This window comes from Colletotrichum navitas, assembly GCF_030913465.1.
Source record: "Colletotrichum navitas strain CBS 125086 chromosome Unknown LY79scaffold_292, whole genome shotgun sequence".
Taxonomy (NCBI): Eukaryota; Fungi; Ascomycota; class Sordariomycetes; order Glomerellales; family Glomerellaceae; genus Colletotrichum; species Colletotrichum navitas.
In genome coordinates, this window is record NW_026850838.1 from 6,257 (window position 1) to 21,029 (window position 14,773).

At 50.2% G+C, this 14,773-nt stretch overlaps 5 protein-coding genes across 5 annotated transcripts; 3 read left to right on the forward strand and 2 right to left on the reverse strand.

The window, feature by feature from the left end:
• The first annotated feature begins 836 nt into the window (after positions 1-836).
• LY79DRAFT_200842 (uncharacterized protein) lies at positions 837-4,515 on the forward strand. Its single transcript, XM_060551457.1, has 2 exons — positions 837-1,012; positions 1,068-4,515. The coding sequence occupies exon 2, from the start codon at positions 1,139-1,141 to the stop codon at positions 4,421-4,423; it is 3,285 nt and encodes a 1,094-aa protein (XP_060406670.1). The 5' UTR covers positions 837-1,012; positions 1,068-1,138; the 3' UTR covers positions 4,424-4,515.
• A 780-nt stretch (positions 4,516-5,295) lies between these two features.
• On the reverse strand, positions 5,296-7,036 carry LY79DRAFT_531360 (ribose-phosphate diphosphokinase; the record flags this gene model as incomplete). The annotated part of the gene is made up of 3 exons (XM_060556251.1): positions 5,296-6,509; positions 6,588-6,735; positions 6,926-7,036. The coding sequence occupies 3 exons, from the start codon at positions 7,034-7,036 to the stop codon at positions 5,296-5,298; spliced, it is 1,473 nt and encodes a 490-aa protein (XP_060406671.1).
• Positions 7,037-8,053: 1,017 nt separating this feature from the next.
• On the forward strand, positions 8,054-9,874 carry LY79DRAFT_531367 (XPG domain containing-domain-containing protein; the record flags this gene model as incomplete). The annotated part of the gene is made up of 2 exons (XM_060556252.1): positions 8,054-8,262; positions 8,317-9,874. The coding sequence occupies 2 exons, from the start codon at positions 8,054-8,056 to the stop codon at positions 9,872-9,874; spliced, it is 1,767 nt and encodes a 588-aa protein (XP_060406672.1).
• A 142-nt stretch (positions 9,875-10,016) lies between these two features.
• Positions 10,017-11,814, reverse strand: LY79DRAFT_574189 (uncharacterized protein). Its single transcript, XM_060559565.1, has one exon. The coding sequence runs from the start codon at positions 11,744-11,746 to the stop codon at positions 10,085-10,087; it is 1,662 nt and encodes a 553-aa protein (XP_060406673.1). The 5' UTR covers positions 11,747-11,814; the 3' UTR covers positions 10,017-10,084.
• A 161-nt stretch (positions 11,815-11,975) lies between these two features.
• Positions 11,976-13,213, forward strand: LY79DRAFT_574191 (chaperonin 10-like protein). Its single transcript, XM_060559566.1, has 3 exons — positions 11,976-12,246; positions 12,296-12,657; positions 12,714-13,213. The coding sequence occupies exons 1-3, from the start codon at positions 12,222-12,224 to the stop codon at positions 13,041-13,043; spliced, it is 717 nt and encodes a 238-aa protein (XP_060406674.1). The 5' UTR covers positions 11,976-12,221; the 3' UTR covers positions 13,044-13,213.
• Positions 13,214-14,773: the final 1,560 nt, after the last annotated feature.

A 14,773-nucleotide genomic window follows, 5' to 3' on the forward strand; every position in this document is an offset into this window, starting at 1 on the left:
TTAACAGTAGTTCTACTGCTAGCTTAGTAAGAGCTAGAGGGGTACTAGCGTTGTTACTACTGTTGCTTTAAAGGTAGATAGTTAAAGCTTGTTACTACTACTATAAGAAGTATAAGAAGGCTTTTACTATACTTAACTACTTAACTAGATAGTTAGTATTAAAGTAAGTAAGTTAATTAGGGTTTTCTAGAATTACCTCTAGTAGCTGCTAAGCTATAGCCTTATTGTCTTCTGTAACAATAGATAGGTTTATAGTTTCTATGAAACGTAGAAACTTGGCTGTCTGACGCTGCAAGTTGTTAATTAACATAGATAGTAGGGGTTTAATTAGCTAAGGGTGTTTAATAAAGTTTGATGGGGGTGTGGGCGGTGGTTAGGGTGATAGAGGTCAGAGGTCAAGGGTGGTAGTCAAAGGGGTCGTTGGGCGGGGGTGTTGGGTTGACGACGTCGAGTTAAGCTAGCAAGGTGGGGAAAAGGGGTATAATGGTGGGTTATTTGCCTGGATTTTGGTTTCTCCGTTTTGCCTCTGATTGGTGAGTAAAAACTCTGGTGGGCCCGGAATCGTTTTTCCAGTTGTGCTACCAACTGTTATGGTATGGTGAGGTGTGTATGTAGTTCATTGGTTTATCTATCTATCTTGTGTGGTCTCGCTGCTTTATGTAGCAGCCAGTGGGCTGCTTATGTAACACTGCAGCTGTTCCACATCCAAGTACAGTTAGTGACACCCAGTTTCCGTACAGTGCCAACGCCCCTATATTCCTTGTAACTTCACCGTTTGCATTGACTTCGCACAGTGGCCCCTCATCGCAGAATGTACCTGCCATCCCCACGTACAGCTTTCACCTTGCTTTCGTTTCTATGTACACAACCTCACCTTACAAGGTCGAGACTATCAGCAACTCAAGGCCGATGCTCAACTACCTGCTCATCCACAACACCTTTCCACGGTACTTCATCACTTCGCGATTCCACATCTTTCCCCAAACCATGTATTCTGGGCGAGTTTGACAAGGTAGGTTACCTGGCGCTATTTGCAAATATGACTGATTGCTCATCAACCTCCAAAGCATCATACCACACTTAAAGCGTGGCCAATTCTACTGCCTCACATAAGAACGGCCTCGAAGGAATTTTCACCATGCAAAACAGCCCGCGAGGACCTGGTCTTGGCCAGTCAGGTGGTTCTCATACCAACGGCCTTGAGGACCACCTGCGAAACCTGATCCTCACCAACGGAACCCCGGGAACAGGCCCAACTCACTTCCCTAATGCCCCGCGAACGAGTGCGCCTCCCTCCAGCGATGGCCCTGTCAATGACCCTGTTGTCTTTCATCCTGAAGATCCGTCTAGCCTTGCGGCTACCTTGAACGGGAAACCTCCTGCCTCGCCCAAGGTTGCTAGAAAGCGCCCAAACCAGGCCCAGAGACGCCAGATGAATGCACAGTTGGCCATTCCCATCGACCCTCGCCCGCCACCGCCCACTCAACATGTACGTCCATTCTCGGGATCTCCTAACTACCCGTCCCATAATCCTGGATTCTACAACACCAGAGGGAGACACCCCCATCATCACCCAGACCCCCATCATGGACCCGGGCAGACGGCAGGCCCCTACGGCGGTGTTCAACCTCGTTCGCCCAGACAAAATGGATATCACCAGCCTGCAAATCAAGAAGCATCCAGAAGCCATCAAGATCAGCACATTAGTGGCCGTCAAGACAATGGTGCGCCACGCTATCCACGAAACTTCCATGGGACGCTATATAGTCCCCGCGGTCAACATCACCAAGCTCGGCCCGAGGAGTTAGAGAACCAGGTCGCCTACCTAGAGGGACTTTGCGGCACGCTTGTTGCGGGCGCTGAGATTGAACGAGGGGAGATTGCCGAGAAGGAAGCTTTCCGTACCAAGATTGAACAGGTTTGTCGAGCCGCAATCACCGAGTATGAGGTGACTCAAAATGGCTTGGGCAACTTCCCCTCGCCCTCTGTCCAACTGAAATGCTTCGGCAGTCTTTCTTCTGGCTTCGCGACGAAAGCATCAGACATGGATCTCGGTCTGGTTTCCCCACTCTCACAGCCCCAACCGGATGCCGCCAGCTCCCCGATTCCCAGACTTATCGAGAAGGCGTTTCTTGACCTCGGTCTTGGTGCTCGCCTCCTCACTCGAACACGGGTGCCTATAATCAAGCTTTGCGAAAGGCCTCCCGAGAAGTTGCAGTTGGATCTGCTAGAGGAGCGCGAAAAGTGGGAGAAGGGCATCGTCGACATTGAGCATGCTGACGTTGCAGACGAGGACGAGAACGCCGAAATGGAATCACACGTCAAAGAGGGAACCGACGAGTCGACAGATGATCCAGCTAGCCAGAAAGCGGATGTTTTCTCTCTTACTGCTGCGTCTACAAACGAGCCTAGGCTGCCGACGATTCGCCAATCCGATAGCCAATCCCTGTCTGCTTATTACAACGTTGCGAAAAGGGCATTGAGAAAGATGGGAGGCCGAGACATCACGCTTTCGAACTGCAGGGAGCTTGCAGAAGAGGACTATGCCCTACTAAGCAAAGTCTGTGAAGCCTTCTTCAACGGCCTTCGCGACCCGGAACTGAAACAAAGGCTCTCGAACTACCTCTCTCTGTCCTTCAAACCACTCCCAAATGCCCCAAACTACCGTTCTCTGGCTGGTGTCTATGCGCAGATGGAGGGTGAAAGAATCCTTATGCTTTGCGAATCAGACGGCGCCATTGCAAGCGCTGAAGGTTCCGAGGAGTCGACACGGGTTTTGATCGCATCCTGGAAAGCTCTTCAAAACCAGCCTCACTTCGGCGTTGAGCCCCTTACGTACACGAAGCAACTACAATTACACCTCGAGAAGCTCAAGAAGCTGCCGACTGCGCAGTTGCTCACCCTTGAACAGAGCCAGCACGAGGCCGCTACTGGGTACCAAGCGAGAACTCTGAAAATTCTATCAAACCTCCGGCCCCGGAACGATAGTGATGCAGACCTGGCAAGACGAATCATCATTGACAAATACACCGCGGGCATCTGGCTCAGCTCCGTCCGCGGCCAGGTCCGCGAGTTCGTTGACAATACCAATGGATCACTCAGTCTCGTCGCTGTCGCCCGCCGTCACAAGAGCCTCCAGCTTGCCCTTGAATTGGAGAAGGCTGTGGAACATCAACTGTACGACCCAAGTCTCGAGAGTGACATAAGAGAATACATTTCGATTCTCCGGGGTCCCATGAGGCACAGCAACGTCCAAGATCCGCACTACGACTATGTCATTCCTGTCACGAAGCAGAATATAGACACCATTAAGCGCATGCGAGGCCTTAAGGACCCCGCCAAGATGGCCGTCAACCAGCCCCGCGACCCCTACAAGGACAAGCTCGAATTCCCCAAGAACGGTGTTGGTGTCCAGTGCGATATCAACTTCGCCGCCCACCTCGCCCTGCACAATACTCTCCTTCTGCGTTGCTATTCCCACACCGACCCCCGCGTTCGGCCTCTGGTCCTGTTTGTCAAGCATTGGGCCAAAGTCCGTGGCATCAACACGCCCTACCGCGGCACACTTAGCAGTTACGGCTACGTCCTGATGATGCTACACTACCTTGTCAACGTCGTCCAGCCTTTCGTCTGCCCGAACCTCCAAGCTCTCGGGCCGCCGCCGCCGCCTGAAGGGATGTCGCCCACCGGCCTCGACGAGAGCATCATGTGTCGGGGCCACTTCGTCGGCTTCTGGCGCGACGAGGATGAGATCTTGCGTCTCGCCCAGATGAACCAGCTCAATAGTAACCACGACTCTCTCGGCCAACTTCTCCGGGGCTTCTTCGAGTACTACGCGCAGAATGGCTCGATGAGCACGTACCCAGGCCGAGGCTACGACTGGGGCCGTGACGTCCTCAGCATCCGCACCCCTGGCGGCCTTCTCTCCAAGGCTGACAAGGGATGGACTGGCGCCAAGACTGTTGTCGAGTATCGCCCCAACGCTGCCGTCAGCTCTCCTAGCGTTGAGACCCCTCCCGTACCGCACGTAGCTCTGAAGCCGCTCGTCAACCCGCTCAACTCAACCGCAACCACCGACGGCGCCATCACGCAGGAGGTCGCGTCGCCCAGTCTCAGCAAGGCCGTTACGATCGCGACGGCGGCGAACAAGAATGGCGAAGTCAAGGAGGTGCGCCACCGCTACCTCTTCGCCATTGAAGACCCATTCGAGCTCGACCACAACGTTGCCCGCACGGTCACACATAACGGCATTGTCGCCATCCGCGATGAGTTCCGGCGCGCGTGGCGCATCATCAAGGCTGCGGGCACGGGCAACTACCACGAAGATCTGCTCCAAGACGTCGCCGCCATCAAAGAGGAGGGCGAGAAAAGTACTTATCTGCAGCTGCTGGACGAAATTCACGGATGGGAATTGTTTGAATAGGACTCTGTTGGCTTTTACTCATGTACTGCACTCAGGAATTCAGACGGGATGTGGTACTCTGAATTTGAAAACTGATGGTCGCTGTAACAAGGTGTGAAAAAGCATCAAACTTAAGGCTCCGAGGGACCTGCCCATGGGACGATCTAACGAAGTAAAAAAAGACGGAAGAAAAAGTCAAGGATGAATGTACTGTATTACTAGATGTAGCTGTCATTACTCGGAGGAGTTGAACTCTGGCAACACAGCATCACGTACTGCGTCGTTCAACACTGGCATCTCCTGGATATATGTTCGAAGGTTTCTCTTATCCCTCTCCCACCCGGGCCCGAAGGTGATGGACATGTCAGAAGACAGCCGGAAGAGGGATCTTCTTTGAATCGGAAATTAATCTACCATCGCTCCGTTAAGGACTTGTTCTGAGATGAACAGAGCCCCTGCTGTCCAGAAGACAGCATCGATGGGGTGGAAGTGATCAGGCAGTAAATGCCCTTCAGTTCCCTATGGAAAAGGAAAAAGGAAGTTATATGGGGTAGAAAAAGAAAAGGATCAGTTGCAGACGCACGGCCACACCGTTAAAGGGCAGCGGCCGGTTGAAGGTATCAAGATTTCATCATTCATCTAATACTGACCTGGGATTTCGTCTTTGATAGATCTTGCCCCGAGTCTCCCCTTGCTTTTTTGATTGCCACCATTTGGCTGTTCCATTATCTGCCGTGCCGTGTCCAGAACGCCGCGCTGAAATGCCCTCAAGTATGCCACACATAAACTGGACTAGATAATCCGTGGGCCAGTCAAAATAGAAAGGCAAGAGAGCCATGTCTCTAGAGAACAGCAACCGGAACAATACCAGGTTTCACGCTCTCTCGCTGGATCTAGTCCAGAATGTGTTGGTACAGAGGAGAAATCGACTCGCCGTAGTGGTTTCGACGGATGGCTTCGGCAAGAAGGAAGGAGAGATCCAGGACTACGAGCTTAGGTGCACGCTTGGCCTGGTCCTCGGGGATGGGGAAGCTGTTGGTCACCAGAATGGTGTCGATGCATTCGCATTTCTGCAACTGCTCGAGACTATCGCCACCAAAAACACCATGGGTGGCCATGCAGTAGACCTTCTTGGCATGCCCCTTCTTGACAACGGTCTCGGCCGCTGCAATCCAAGAGTTGGGCTTGTCAATCATGTCGTCCACGATGAAGACAGTTCTGTTCTTGACATCACCGACGAGGGTGATCATGTGCTCGACCTTGGGATCCTTCAAGACTTCGTCCTCTTCGTCCGACTCCGGTGCCGCGTCTCCGGAGCCTCCCAGAGCATGGGGCGCAGGGGCAAAAAATGATGAGGCATGTGACGCGGCCATGGGATCTTCCTCTCGGCCGCTCCCGCTCACAGTCGACGCAGCAGGCGAGGGATAGTCATCGTCCACTATGTGACCCTGTACCAGTCGGCCGTGCGTAACTTCCTGAGCGCGACGGTCGTCGTATTGTGCATCGCTTTCCTCCTCGTCCATAGAGCCGTCGCCAGGTTTGGATTGCGTAGGCGTGGTGGGCCGGTCATCCGAGGAGCGAGGGTGGGAGCGTGGGGCGCTTGTGCGCTGGGGAGAGCCGGAGGCGTCGGCTCTCACCCTAGCAGCACGTCCAGCTACAGGAGGTGTAGAGGGTCGTGGAGTAAGGGGCTGGCGACTACTCTCCAGTACCGGCTCCCGATCCAGGTTATCCAAGTGGTGCATGATCATACTCGACGTCATGTTGGTTCCCTTTCGGTTCTTCTCCGTAGTGACCATGCCAAAGTTGAGCTTGAGCGCGTCCGCAAGCGATGTCACACGCTTGGTTCCGCCGGCATTCTTGGACACGACGACAGCCTCCTTCCAGTTGGGCACGTTGTGACGGATCCATCTCGCGATCAACGGCTCGGCATGGAGATTGTCGACCGGGCACTTGAAGAATCCCTGCATCTGGGACGCGTGAAGATCGACGGTAATGACGTGCTTGACGCCAGCGACACCCAGAAGATTCGCAAGCATTCTCGCCGTGATTGCACCGCGGTGGGATTTCTTCTTTGACTGACGGCTGTAGGGGAAGTACGGGAGTACAGCTGGAAGAAGAGGCCTGTCAGAGGAATGGTGATACATACTATGACGGGAGGAGCAGAGCAGAGGAGAGCATAGCTTACCAGTAATCTTATTGGCCGAGCCGCCATTGCAGGCCGAGATCATGATCAACAACTCCATGATGGTGTCGTTGACCTTAGCACTGCCAGACTGGACGACGAAGACATCCTTCTCTCGTACACTAGTCAAAATTCGCACACTCGTCTCGCCCTTTTGTGTGACGGGTCAGCCTCAACAGGGAGTCCAAGCAAGATTGATTGAGATTGAATCCAATCAAGACAAGTATGGGGAGGCCAGCCGCGGCAAGGTGTCGTGGGAGGAAGAGAAGGAGAGCAACAAGCGCAGCTTTCCCATCTCCTACCGTTGATATCCAAGGCAACAGCAACCGCACTCAGCTTACATTGGAAAATTGGGTAAGCTCCGCCTCGGCAGGAGCCATGCCCAGGTTCTCACATATCTGAGTGGTGAGGACTGGGCAGGAAGAGCCCGCGAAGATGAGAGTGCCGCGCATTTTGGAAAGAGGAATACGAAGGACGAAGAGATTTGGTTCGCGAGGTGGGGAGCTTTTAATATCGCTGCGAAGGAAAAAAATCGAGCCGACCGGGGGGGATACGGAGCAGATAGCAGAAGTGGGGGTGCTACAGTGCGCATGTGTTACTTGTCTGCCGAAAGCCTCTTATAGAGCACTGTATTTATCCGGTCGGAGATACCTAGGTATTCGTCCCAATAACAGAAACCAAAGCGCAGCTCTCGCCTTTTGTATACCTTGCCATGGCCAGCAAGGTTGCTGGTGAGTGAAGCCATCTCCGGTTCCGCCTACAATGTGACTTAAAGAGCAAGGTTTTTGACCGCAATGGTGGTAGAGTTCGGAGCCATCGTGTGGCTGGCAACTGTCACAGCCTTAACAGGAGGTTCGATAGTAACATCGCCTGTTGTTGCCACGGTAGGAGTGAAGTGAGATTCAGCAGTTGTTTTGCGTTATTAGGTATTCTATATCGTATTAAGAGATTGAGATGCGGCATAGGTTAGAAGTGCTGCGTATCGGGTTGTCACGTATCGTGATATTACATATGTACCGGCTGAACTGCACTAGACCGCTTATGGGGGGTTCAGAGCCATGTATCCGTATATCCATCAATTCATCCCAACAACTAGAATTTTAGCTGCACCGTGCGGAAGGCACTGTGATATCGCGACGCATTCCTGTTGCATTCGAGTAGTCCCACCAAGTGGATTTACTATATACCAAAATCCTGCTGCGTCACTTCTATATGTATTCCAACGAGGCGTGCTATTCATGAGGCCATCTCTGGAAATGTTGAATTGACGGGACTTCTTTGGGCACTCATTCGGCCTCATTTACTCGTTTCAACTGACAGCAAATGTGATTTGTGAAGCTCAGGTCAGTGAGATGCTGTGGAACGGCTGGCACCTTGCTTTCGGCATTGAACGAAACGGGCCCATCAAAGGACTTATCTTAGTCTCTGTTCTAATGCATAAGTCAGATTCAAAATTGTTGCTTAATACCATGGGCATTCCTCATCTTCTAAACCATCTCTCCCCATACGGAGTATTGGGACCTATCGACGGCGATAGAGTCGTGATCGATGGCCCCGCTTTGGCATACCACATCTATCATCTTTGCACAAGAAGCACTTCCGGAGTGCCTTCTTACGATTTGCTTGGGAGAACAGCACTCGCATGGTTGGACAAGCTCACAGATCATGACATATCCATGTAACTTCCCCATCGTCAAGATCTTGTCGGACGTCTCCAGCTAACGATCTGAAGCGCCGCCATCTACTTTGACGGCTTTCTCCCGGCGTCAAAGTCGGAAGTTCGCTTGGAGAGGATACTCAAAGTGTCTTCGTCTTTGAAAATATACCGCTTCGGGTTCCCCAATGGATGCCCGGCGCGACAGGTAGCTTCAACACGCGTCTCTCTGCCTCCCCTCTTCCCGACCGACGCGCCCAAAAGAGACCAGCCCCCGATACCGCCACCGCCGTTTCTAGTCGCCGCTGTTGTCGATAAGCTCCATCAGACAACCAACTACGCGACCCTCGTCCGCCTAGTGCCCGGAGAGGCGGACGCATACTGCGCCGAGGATGTCCTCCGGAATGGAGGAACTATCTTAACTTCGGACTCGGACTTGACAATCCATGACTTGAAGACTGGTGCCGTGGCCTTCTTCAGGGACCTTCACGTCACCTCCTCCGATGAAAGGGTCAGCCTTGTTGGCCCGAAATTTTCACCGTCGGATATCGCAAAGCGTTTGCAGCTTCCAGAGGACCAAGGTATGCGAAGGTTCGGGTACGAGCTGTCCAAGTCAAGCCGGCCAAAGTTCGCCCAGGTTCTCGAAAATTGCAAAGGAGACGTTTCAGATCCAGACGAGTTTCGCAGCTTCTGCATTCCATACGATGCGCTGGAGACGACAGATTGGAGCCAAGTTCCAGTACTTGGTGGCATAGATAACCCCACACTCGACGCACGGCTATCCGAGGTCGTCCTACAATGTGTAGGATACTCTGGTGTCGCGAAGCCACCTCTAGGAGACTCTGGTGCAGAGGGCTGCATGATGTGCCTGCCGCCTCTCTTGGACTGCCCAGCCCGCGCAAGCGCATGGGACAGCAGCGCCTCTATTAGGCAACTTGCATACAGCTTGACATGTCTACTACGACCCGGGGCTGTATCTCATGTCAGGGAATACCGAAGGGTATACTCTGGGGCGAATCAGGGAAAGCATGTTGCTATACTCCCCAGGCCGTGGATCAAAGACGCGGTGGATACTCTGTTGAATACCCTGTCTCAAGCCAAGAACAGCCTTGAACACGAGAGGTCAACATGGCAAGCCGTGGCGGTACAGATGATTATCGCTGACTCGCAGGAGGAAGACAAGCAGGATGCATGCCTCAACTCCATTAAGCAAGTCCTCTCGGTCGCCAAGGACTCAAATCTCGTCCCATGGGACGTCGTCCATCTGTCGGCGCAGGTCCAAGCGACGCTCTACTCCCTTCGTCTCTTGGCCCAGGTCCTAGACCTCATGTATGTGACCAAAGCAGAGAAGCCTGTCCAAGGTTCAAAACAGCTGCGTAACTTGCTTGCCACCCTGCCCACTCTCACGGAGTATCCATCAGTGAATGGAACGATAGATCTACTAGCGGGCATGAAGGACCACAATTTGCTGGCCAGGATTGCAGAAGCACTCGGGTTGCCGGAAGAGGCTCTTTTGCCGGCGAGAGAGAACAAGAGTAAGAAAAAGAAGCGAAAGAAGACGGCCAAGACTGAGACTGGAGTCAGGCCGGAGAAGAAGATATCATTGAATCCATTTGATATCTTACGAGCCGAGTGATTTCCTGCACGAAGAAAGCACACTCGCCGATGGTTTACATTCAGTCACATTCGGGAATGGGAGGAGTTGATAATGAATGTTATCTTCATCGTCCAATATGAGATGTAGAGTCACGGGAGCAGAATATGATTGCAGATTCGATATCCCATCGTCCTATTGCAAAGTACCAGCCCCTTCACTCACTCATTATTCATGGCTTATTGCACTTACTCAAAACAACGTTCCGTCATCGTGGACCTGCGGAACAAACCCTGGACATAGCCAGTCTCTGCCCTCGGGGCAAGTAAAGATGACCTTCCCATCGCCACGCAATAGACCCATCTTGAACCGCCAGTCCGTCTTCACTGCAATGCCGTTGATCCGGAGCCAGTAAGACAGTATTCCCTCTGGCGTGCACCTTTCCTGACCATCAGGGGTTTTCTCCCTGGACTTGGTATTAAAACCCTTCCACTTCGCCATCTCCTTCTCCAATGTCCGCGTGTGAATGAACTCGCGGTAAAGAGCCAGGTAGGTGAACATTGCGTTGGGACGACCGAAGGCTGTGATGTCGGTGACACCCGCCCGCAGCTCGCCATCGTGAAGCATTGCATACCAGGTCCAGTCGAGGGTCACGCGAGGTGCGAGGATGCCATTCTCAGGCACCTTCAGCGACGAGAGCGCGGGTGAGTCGCCCCAGTAGAGGAGGTCGAGTCGGCCCTTGTAAATGTAGTCATACGAGACTCCTTCCTTCATCATGTAAGCTTGCACCTGCTGACTGGCGAGGTACAGCGCCTTCCACTGGCTGAGCTGGTGATTTAGCTTTTCCTCACCGCACTCCGTGGCCAGCACCTTAGGGGGGTTTGCGGCGCTCTCCTTGACTTCGTCCAGTTTCTTGACCTCGACCGTCTTCAGGGCGTCTCCGAAACAGGATTTGAGATGCCTCGTTATGCTCTCTTTCCCACCCGAGTCGCCGGACTCATGGTACGCGTCTTCAAGGTATGTGAAGACGTGGACGTCCACACCGCCGCTTCCAGTCCACGTCTTTACAAGCTTGTTGTTCTGTTCCTTGCATGTTTTCAAATATGTGCGCAGGAATCCAGTGTAAATAATCGCAAGTCGGCCCATGTCGTCGGCGGCACGGTGTAGGAGGCACGTTGTCTTGCTGCCAGCGCGAATGTGTAGCTTGCCAGAGTCCAAGAGTTCGAGAACAGGCTTCTCGTTGCCGGTCGCGACAGAAGCGCAGTCTGGTAGGAGGTTCGATACCCATGGCGTCGCGCCGTACGGAGCGGCAGTTTCGTTGGCCCAGGAAAGCATCAGCACGCCCTCTTGGGTCAGCTCGACCTGCCATGTAACGGGCCAGTAGTACTCAGTGTCGGAAGTGAATAGCTCGACATCGGTTTTCGCGTCGATGAGCGAAAGCGAGCCGCTATCGAGAAGGCGAAGCTCGTAACGGCCGTTTGGGGAGACGAGACGGAAAGGAGACAGGGTCTGACCAGCTTCGAGCTTGGAGACCGTCTTCGTGCCAGGCTTCGCGTCTGGAGGCGAGACAGAAGTCGGCACCGTGGGCGACCCATTTACCTCCGTCGTGTATGTGGACTCGGTGGGCTCACCGACAGGATCATTCGGCTTTTCGGTTCCAATCGAGGCATCTTTGCTGTCGGTCGGAGGAGTGCTATGACCGAGACTGGTGGGCACGTTGTAACCAACGCGGGGAAGCTGGGGAACCAAGAAGATTGCTGCAATGAGAAAGAAGGCGGCCACAATGGCCAACCGCACACAAGTACCGCTAAGCATACCGGTAGTTGTCTCAAGACCATGGGCTTCGCATACTGGACCGAAGGTGCGTTGTTTCTTTAGGTCCATCACGTGTAGGGCACATCTAATCCTAGTCATATGTCATGCGGATATACATCCCCTGGTCATAAAGGCTATTTGGGCACATACCCTGGTCACGTATGCCATGTGGATACGCGGCCCAGGGGTCCCCTGTTACCGATAGCAAAAGGATGCCGTTGCATCTATAGTGGCATCCAGGTGAGTAATCCGCGCTTGCGATTACGCAAGTTCACCAGCACTTTTGGTACGATAAGACGCACACATAGGCCCGGCAAATCCGACAGAAGAATATTTCCCGGAGACGATTACTAACTGCAGCAATTAGTGCACCTAGCAGATCCGCTTAGCGATTAATAGGTCATCCAGAAACTTGCAGTTACCACCAATATGCTGAGACACGTATTTAGTTCGATAGGCAGCTTCCTATAATTAGTGACTCTTTGGACATAGAAAACGGTATTCCTTAGCACTACCACATACAACATGATACTAGCATTTCCGTTTGAACTCTCAATACATCAATTGTGGCGCAATGAACGAAACCATGAAAGCAGTCGGTAAGAAATTCCGGTTCTGTCGGTTTTCAGAATGCTGAAAGCAACATAGATATCAAAGGGGGTAGGGGACCCAAGGAAAACCTGCACATCAGGTCAGATATGCCGAAACCCATTCCCGGTGAAGGAGAGGTGCTTGTGAAGGTCAAGGCGTTTGGCATCAACAGAATGGACACAATCCAACGCATTGGGGACTACCCTTTACCGCCACAAGCGCCCAAGACCCTTGGTGTTGAGTTCAGCGGCACCATTCAGGCATTCGGCCCGGGCAGTCATGGCCTGTTCAAACAAGGGGATGAGGTTTTCGGATTAGCCTATGGAGGTGCCTACGCTGAATTCATCGCTGTGAATCATCAAATGTTGCTGCACAAGCCTACGAGTTTGACATGGGAGCAAGCTGCCGGGATTCCTGAAGTGAGCTTGCCTTTACGTTTCTCAAAAGTGCTAGTGGCATACTGATTTGTTTTCAGACTTGGATTACCGCTACACAGGCTCTTTTCCTCGTCGGGGAATTTGCTGCAGGCAAGACAGTGCTCTGGCATGCTGGGGTATCAGGCGTCTCTATTGCCGGCATCCAACTTGCCAAGGACGCTGGCGCAGCTGCTGTGTACGCTACAGCTGGATCCCGCGCAAAATGCGATTTCGTTGTCCGTGAGATTGGAGCAACAGCAGCCTTTGATTATAAAACAGAAGACTGGGTGGCACGTATAAAGGAGACAACTAACGGTAAGGGGGTGGATGTTATCATTGACTTCATCGGTGGCAGTTATTTTCAAAAGAATCTTAACGTTACAGCCTAGGACACTTACATCGTCCAATTAGGCTTACTTAGGGGAAGTAAGATTAACAATACAGATCTTGAGCAGCTGCTCTATAAGAGGATTCGAATCAAGGGAAGTACATTACAAAGTATGTCAGAGGTATTATAGTACTAAGTAGAGGAGTCCACAAATAGCATAGTTAGGGGTTAATTATAACTATTTTCTAATCTACCTTCTCCTAATTCTCCTGTTCCTATAAACTCTGCTTTTATATAACCCTTAGATAATAGTTTTCTTAGTTATAGCCTTATAACTAGTAGTCCCCTAGTGCCCTCTACCTCTAGCACCTAATATAATCCCTCCCCCTTAAGGTCCTGTCCTTAGGACCTTAAGCAGTGCTCTAGTAGGCCCCTAGGGCTTTACTGCTAGCTAGTATCTTAGAGGTATCTAGGAACACCTCTAGGCTTAGTAGGTTACTAGGTAAATAGCTGTCTCCTTAGCTAGCTAATTACCTTTAACTTTGCCCTTATAGTTATTATAGTCTAACTAAGCTAGGACTATTATTCTCCTAGGGTTATAGTTATTCTTAGCTAGGTTATAAGCCTTTATTACCTAACTAGCCTTACTAAGGGTTACTTACTTTATAATAAGGACACCTTATCTACCTATAATACTCTTATTACCTCTTTATCTTTTTAACTATAATACCCCCTTAGGTACTATATACCTTTAGTAAGCCTTTATTATATAGTTACCTCTTTTATTACTTCTATTTCCTTATAGCCTAAGCCTTAAGTTATACTACTTTTATAATAAAGGAAAGCCCCTATTTTACCTTTTAGTAGGCTACACTAGTAACCCTTTAGGTCTTATCTTTTTTTTTCTTTTTTACTGTTTTCTTTTTACTCTATAGGCTTAAGATACTATTATAACTTACCTTATTATTCTTACTTAGCCTAATTAGGTAACCTTCTTAGCTTTACTTTTTCTTTAATTTTTTTACTTTTAATTTCTTTCTCTTTTTTTTCTTTTAATAGCCTTACTTTATTATTATTTTTTATTTTTCTTGTTTTACTACTACTACTACTATTACTACTATTACTTAGTAGTAATAGTAATAATAATAGTACTAGTATTAGCACTAGCTCTCCTACTACTACTATATTTTTTTTTACTTTTACTAATACTTCTACTAATAATACTACTACTACTACTACTAGCCTTACTACTACTAGTTTTACTAACTAGGGTAGTTTTACTAGCCCCTTAGTGTTTCTCTTTACTTTACTTACCCTCTACTACCCCTACGCCTATATTAAAAAGAATAAGCTTATTTATAATATACCCTATAACTACTATATTTACTAGATAACTAACTAGTGTTCTAGTATATTAGGTGCTTATACTACTGCCTTTTTTTACTATATAAAGACTACCTATATACTTCTTTTTATACCTAGTGCCCCTCTAGTGTCCCCCTTTTAGTGCTTTAGCTAATATATCTTAGCTACTAGTAATAAGTGTACTTATTATACTACTATATATAGTAAGCCTTATATCTTAGTATATTTACTTTTACTTCTACTGTCCTTATAACTCTTAGTAGTTACTAACCTCCTAAATAAGCTACTTATACTACTACTATAGCTAGTATTAAGTTATACTACCTTTTTAAGGCTATAAACTATTCTACTAAGCCTACCTATGTTTACTATAGTATTACTATATATTTACTTCCTTTAGTGTCCCCTTAGTAACCCTTTATACTA

What these genes read in the sequence shown, in the direction of transcription:
- LY79DRAFT_200842 (XM_060551457.1), top strand. Translation starts at nt 1,139, where the DNA reads ATGCAAAACAGCCCGCGAGGACCTGGTCTTGGCCAGTCAGGTGGTTCT.
- LY79DRAFT_574189 (XM_060559565.1), bottom strand. Translation starts at nt 11,746, where the DNA reads ATGACTAGGATTAGATGTGCCCTACACGTGATGGACCTAAAGAAACAA.
- LY79DRAFT_574191 (XM_060559566.1), top strand. Translation starts at nt 12,222, where the DNA reads ATGAACGAAACCATGAAAGCAGTCG. An exon ending in CGAAACCATGAAAGCAGTCG is followed by an intron (nt 12,247 to 12,295) that starts GTAAGAAATTCC and finishes AAAGCAACATAG; the next exon opens with ATATCAAAGGGGGTAGGGGA. An exon ending in AAGCTGCCGGGATTCCTGAA is followed by an intron (nt 12,658 to 12,713) that starts GTGAGCTTGCCT and finishes ATTTGTTTTCAG; the next exon opens with ACTTGGATTACCGCTACACA.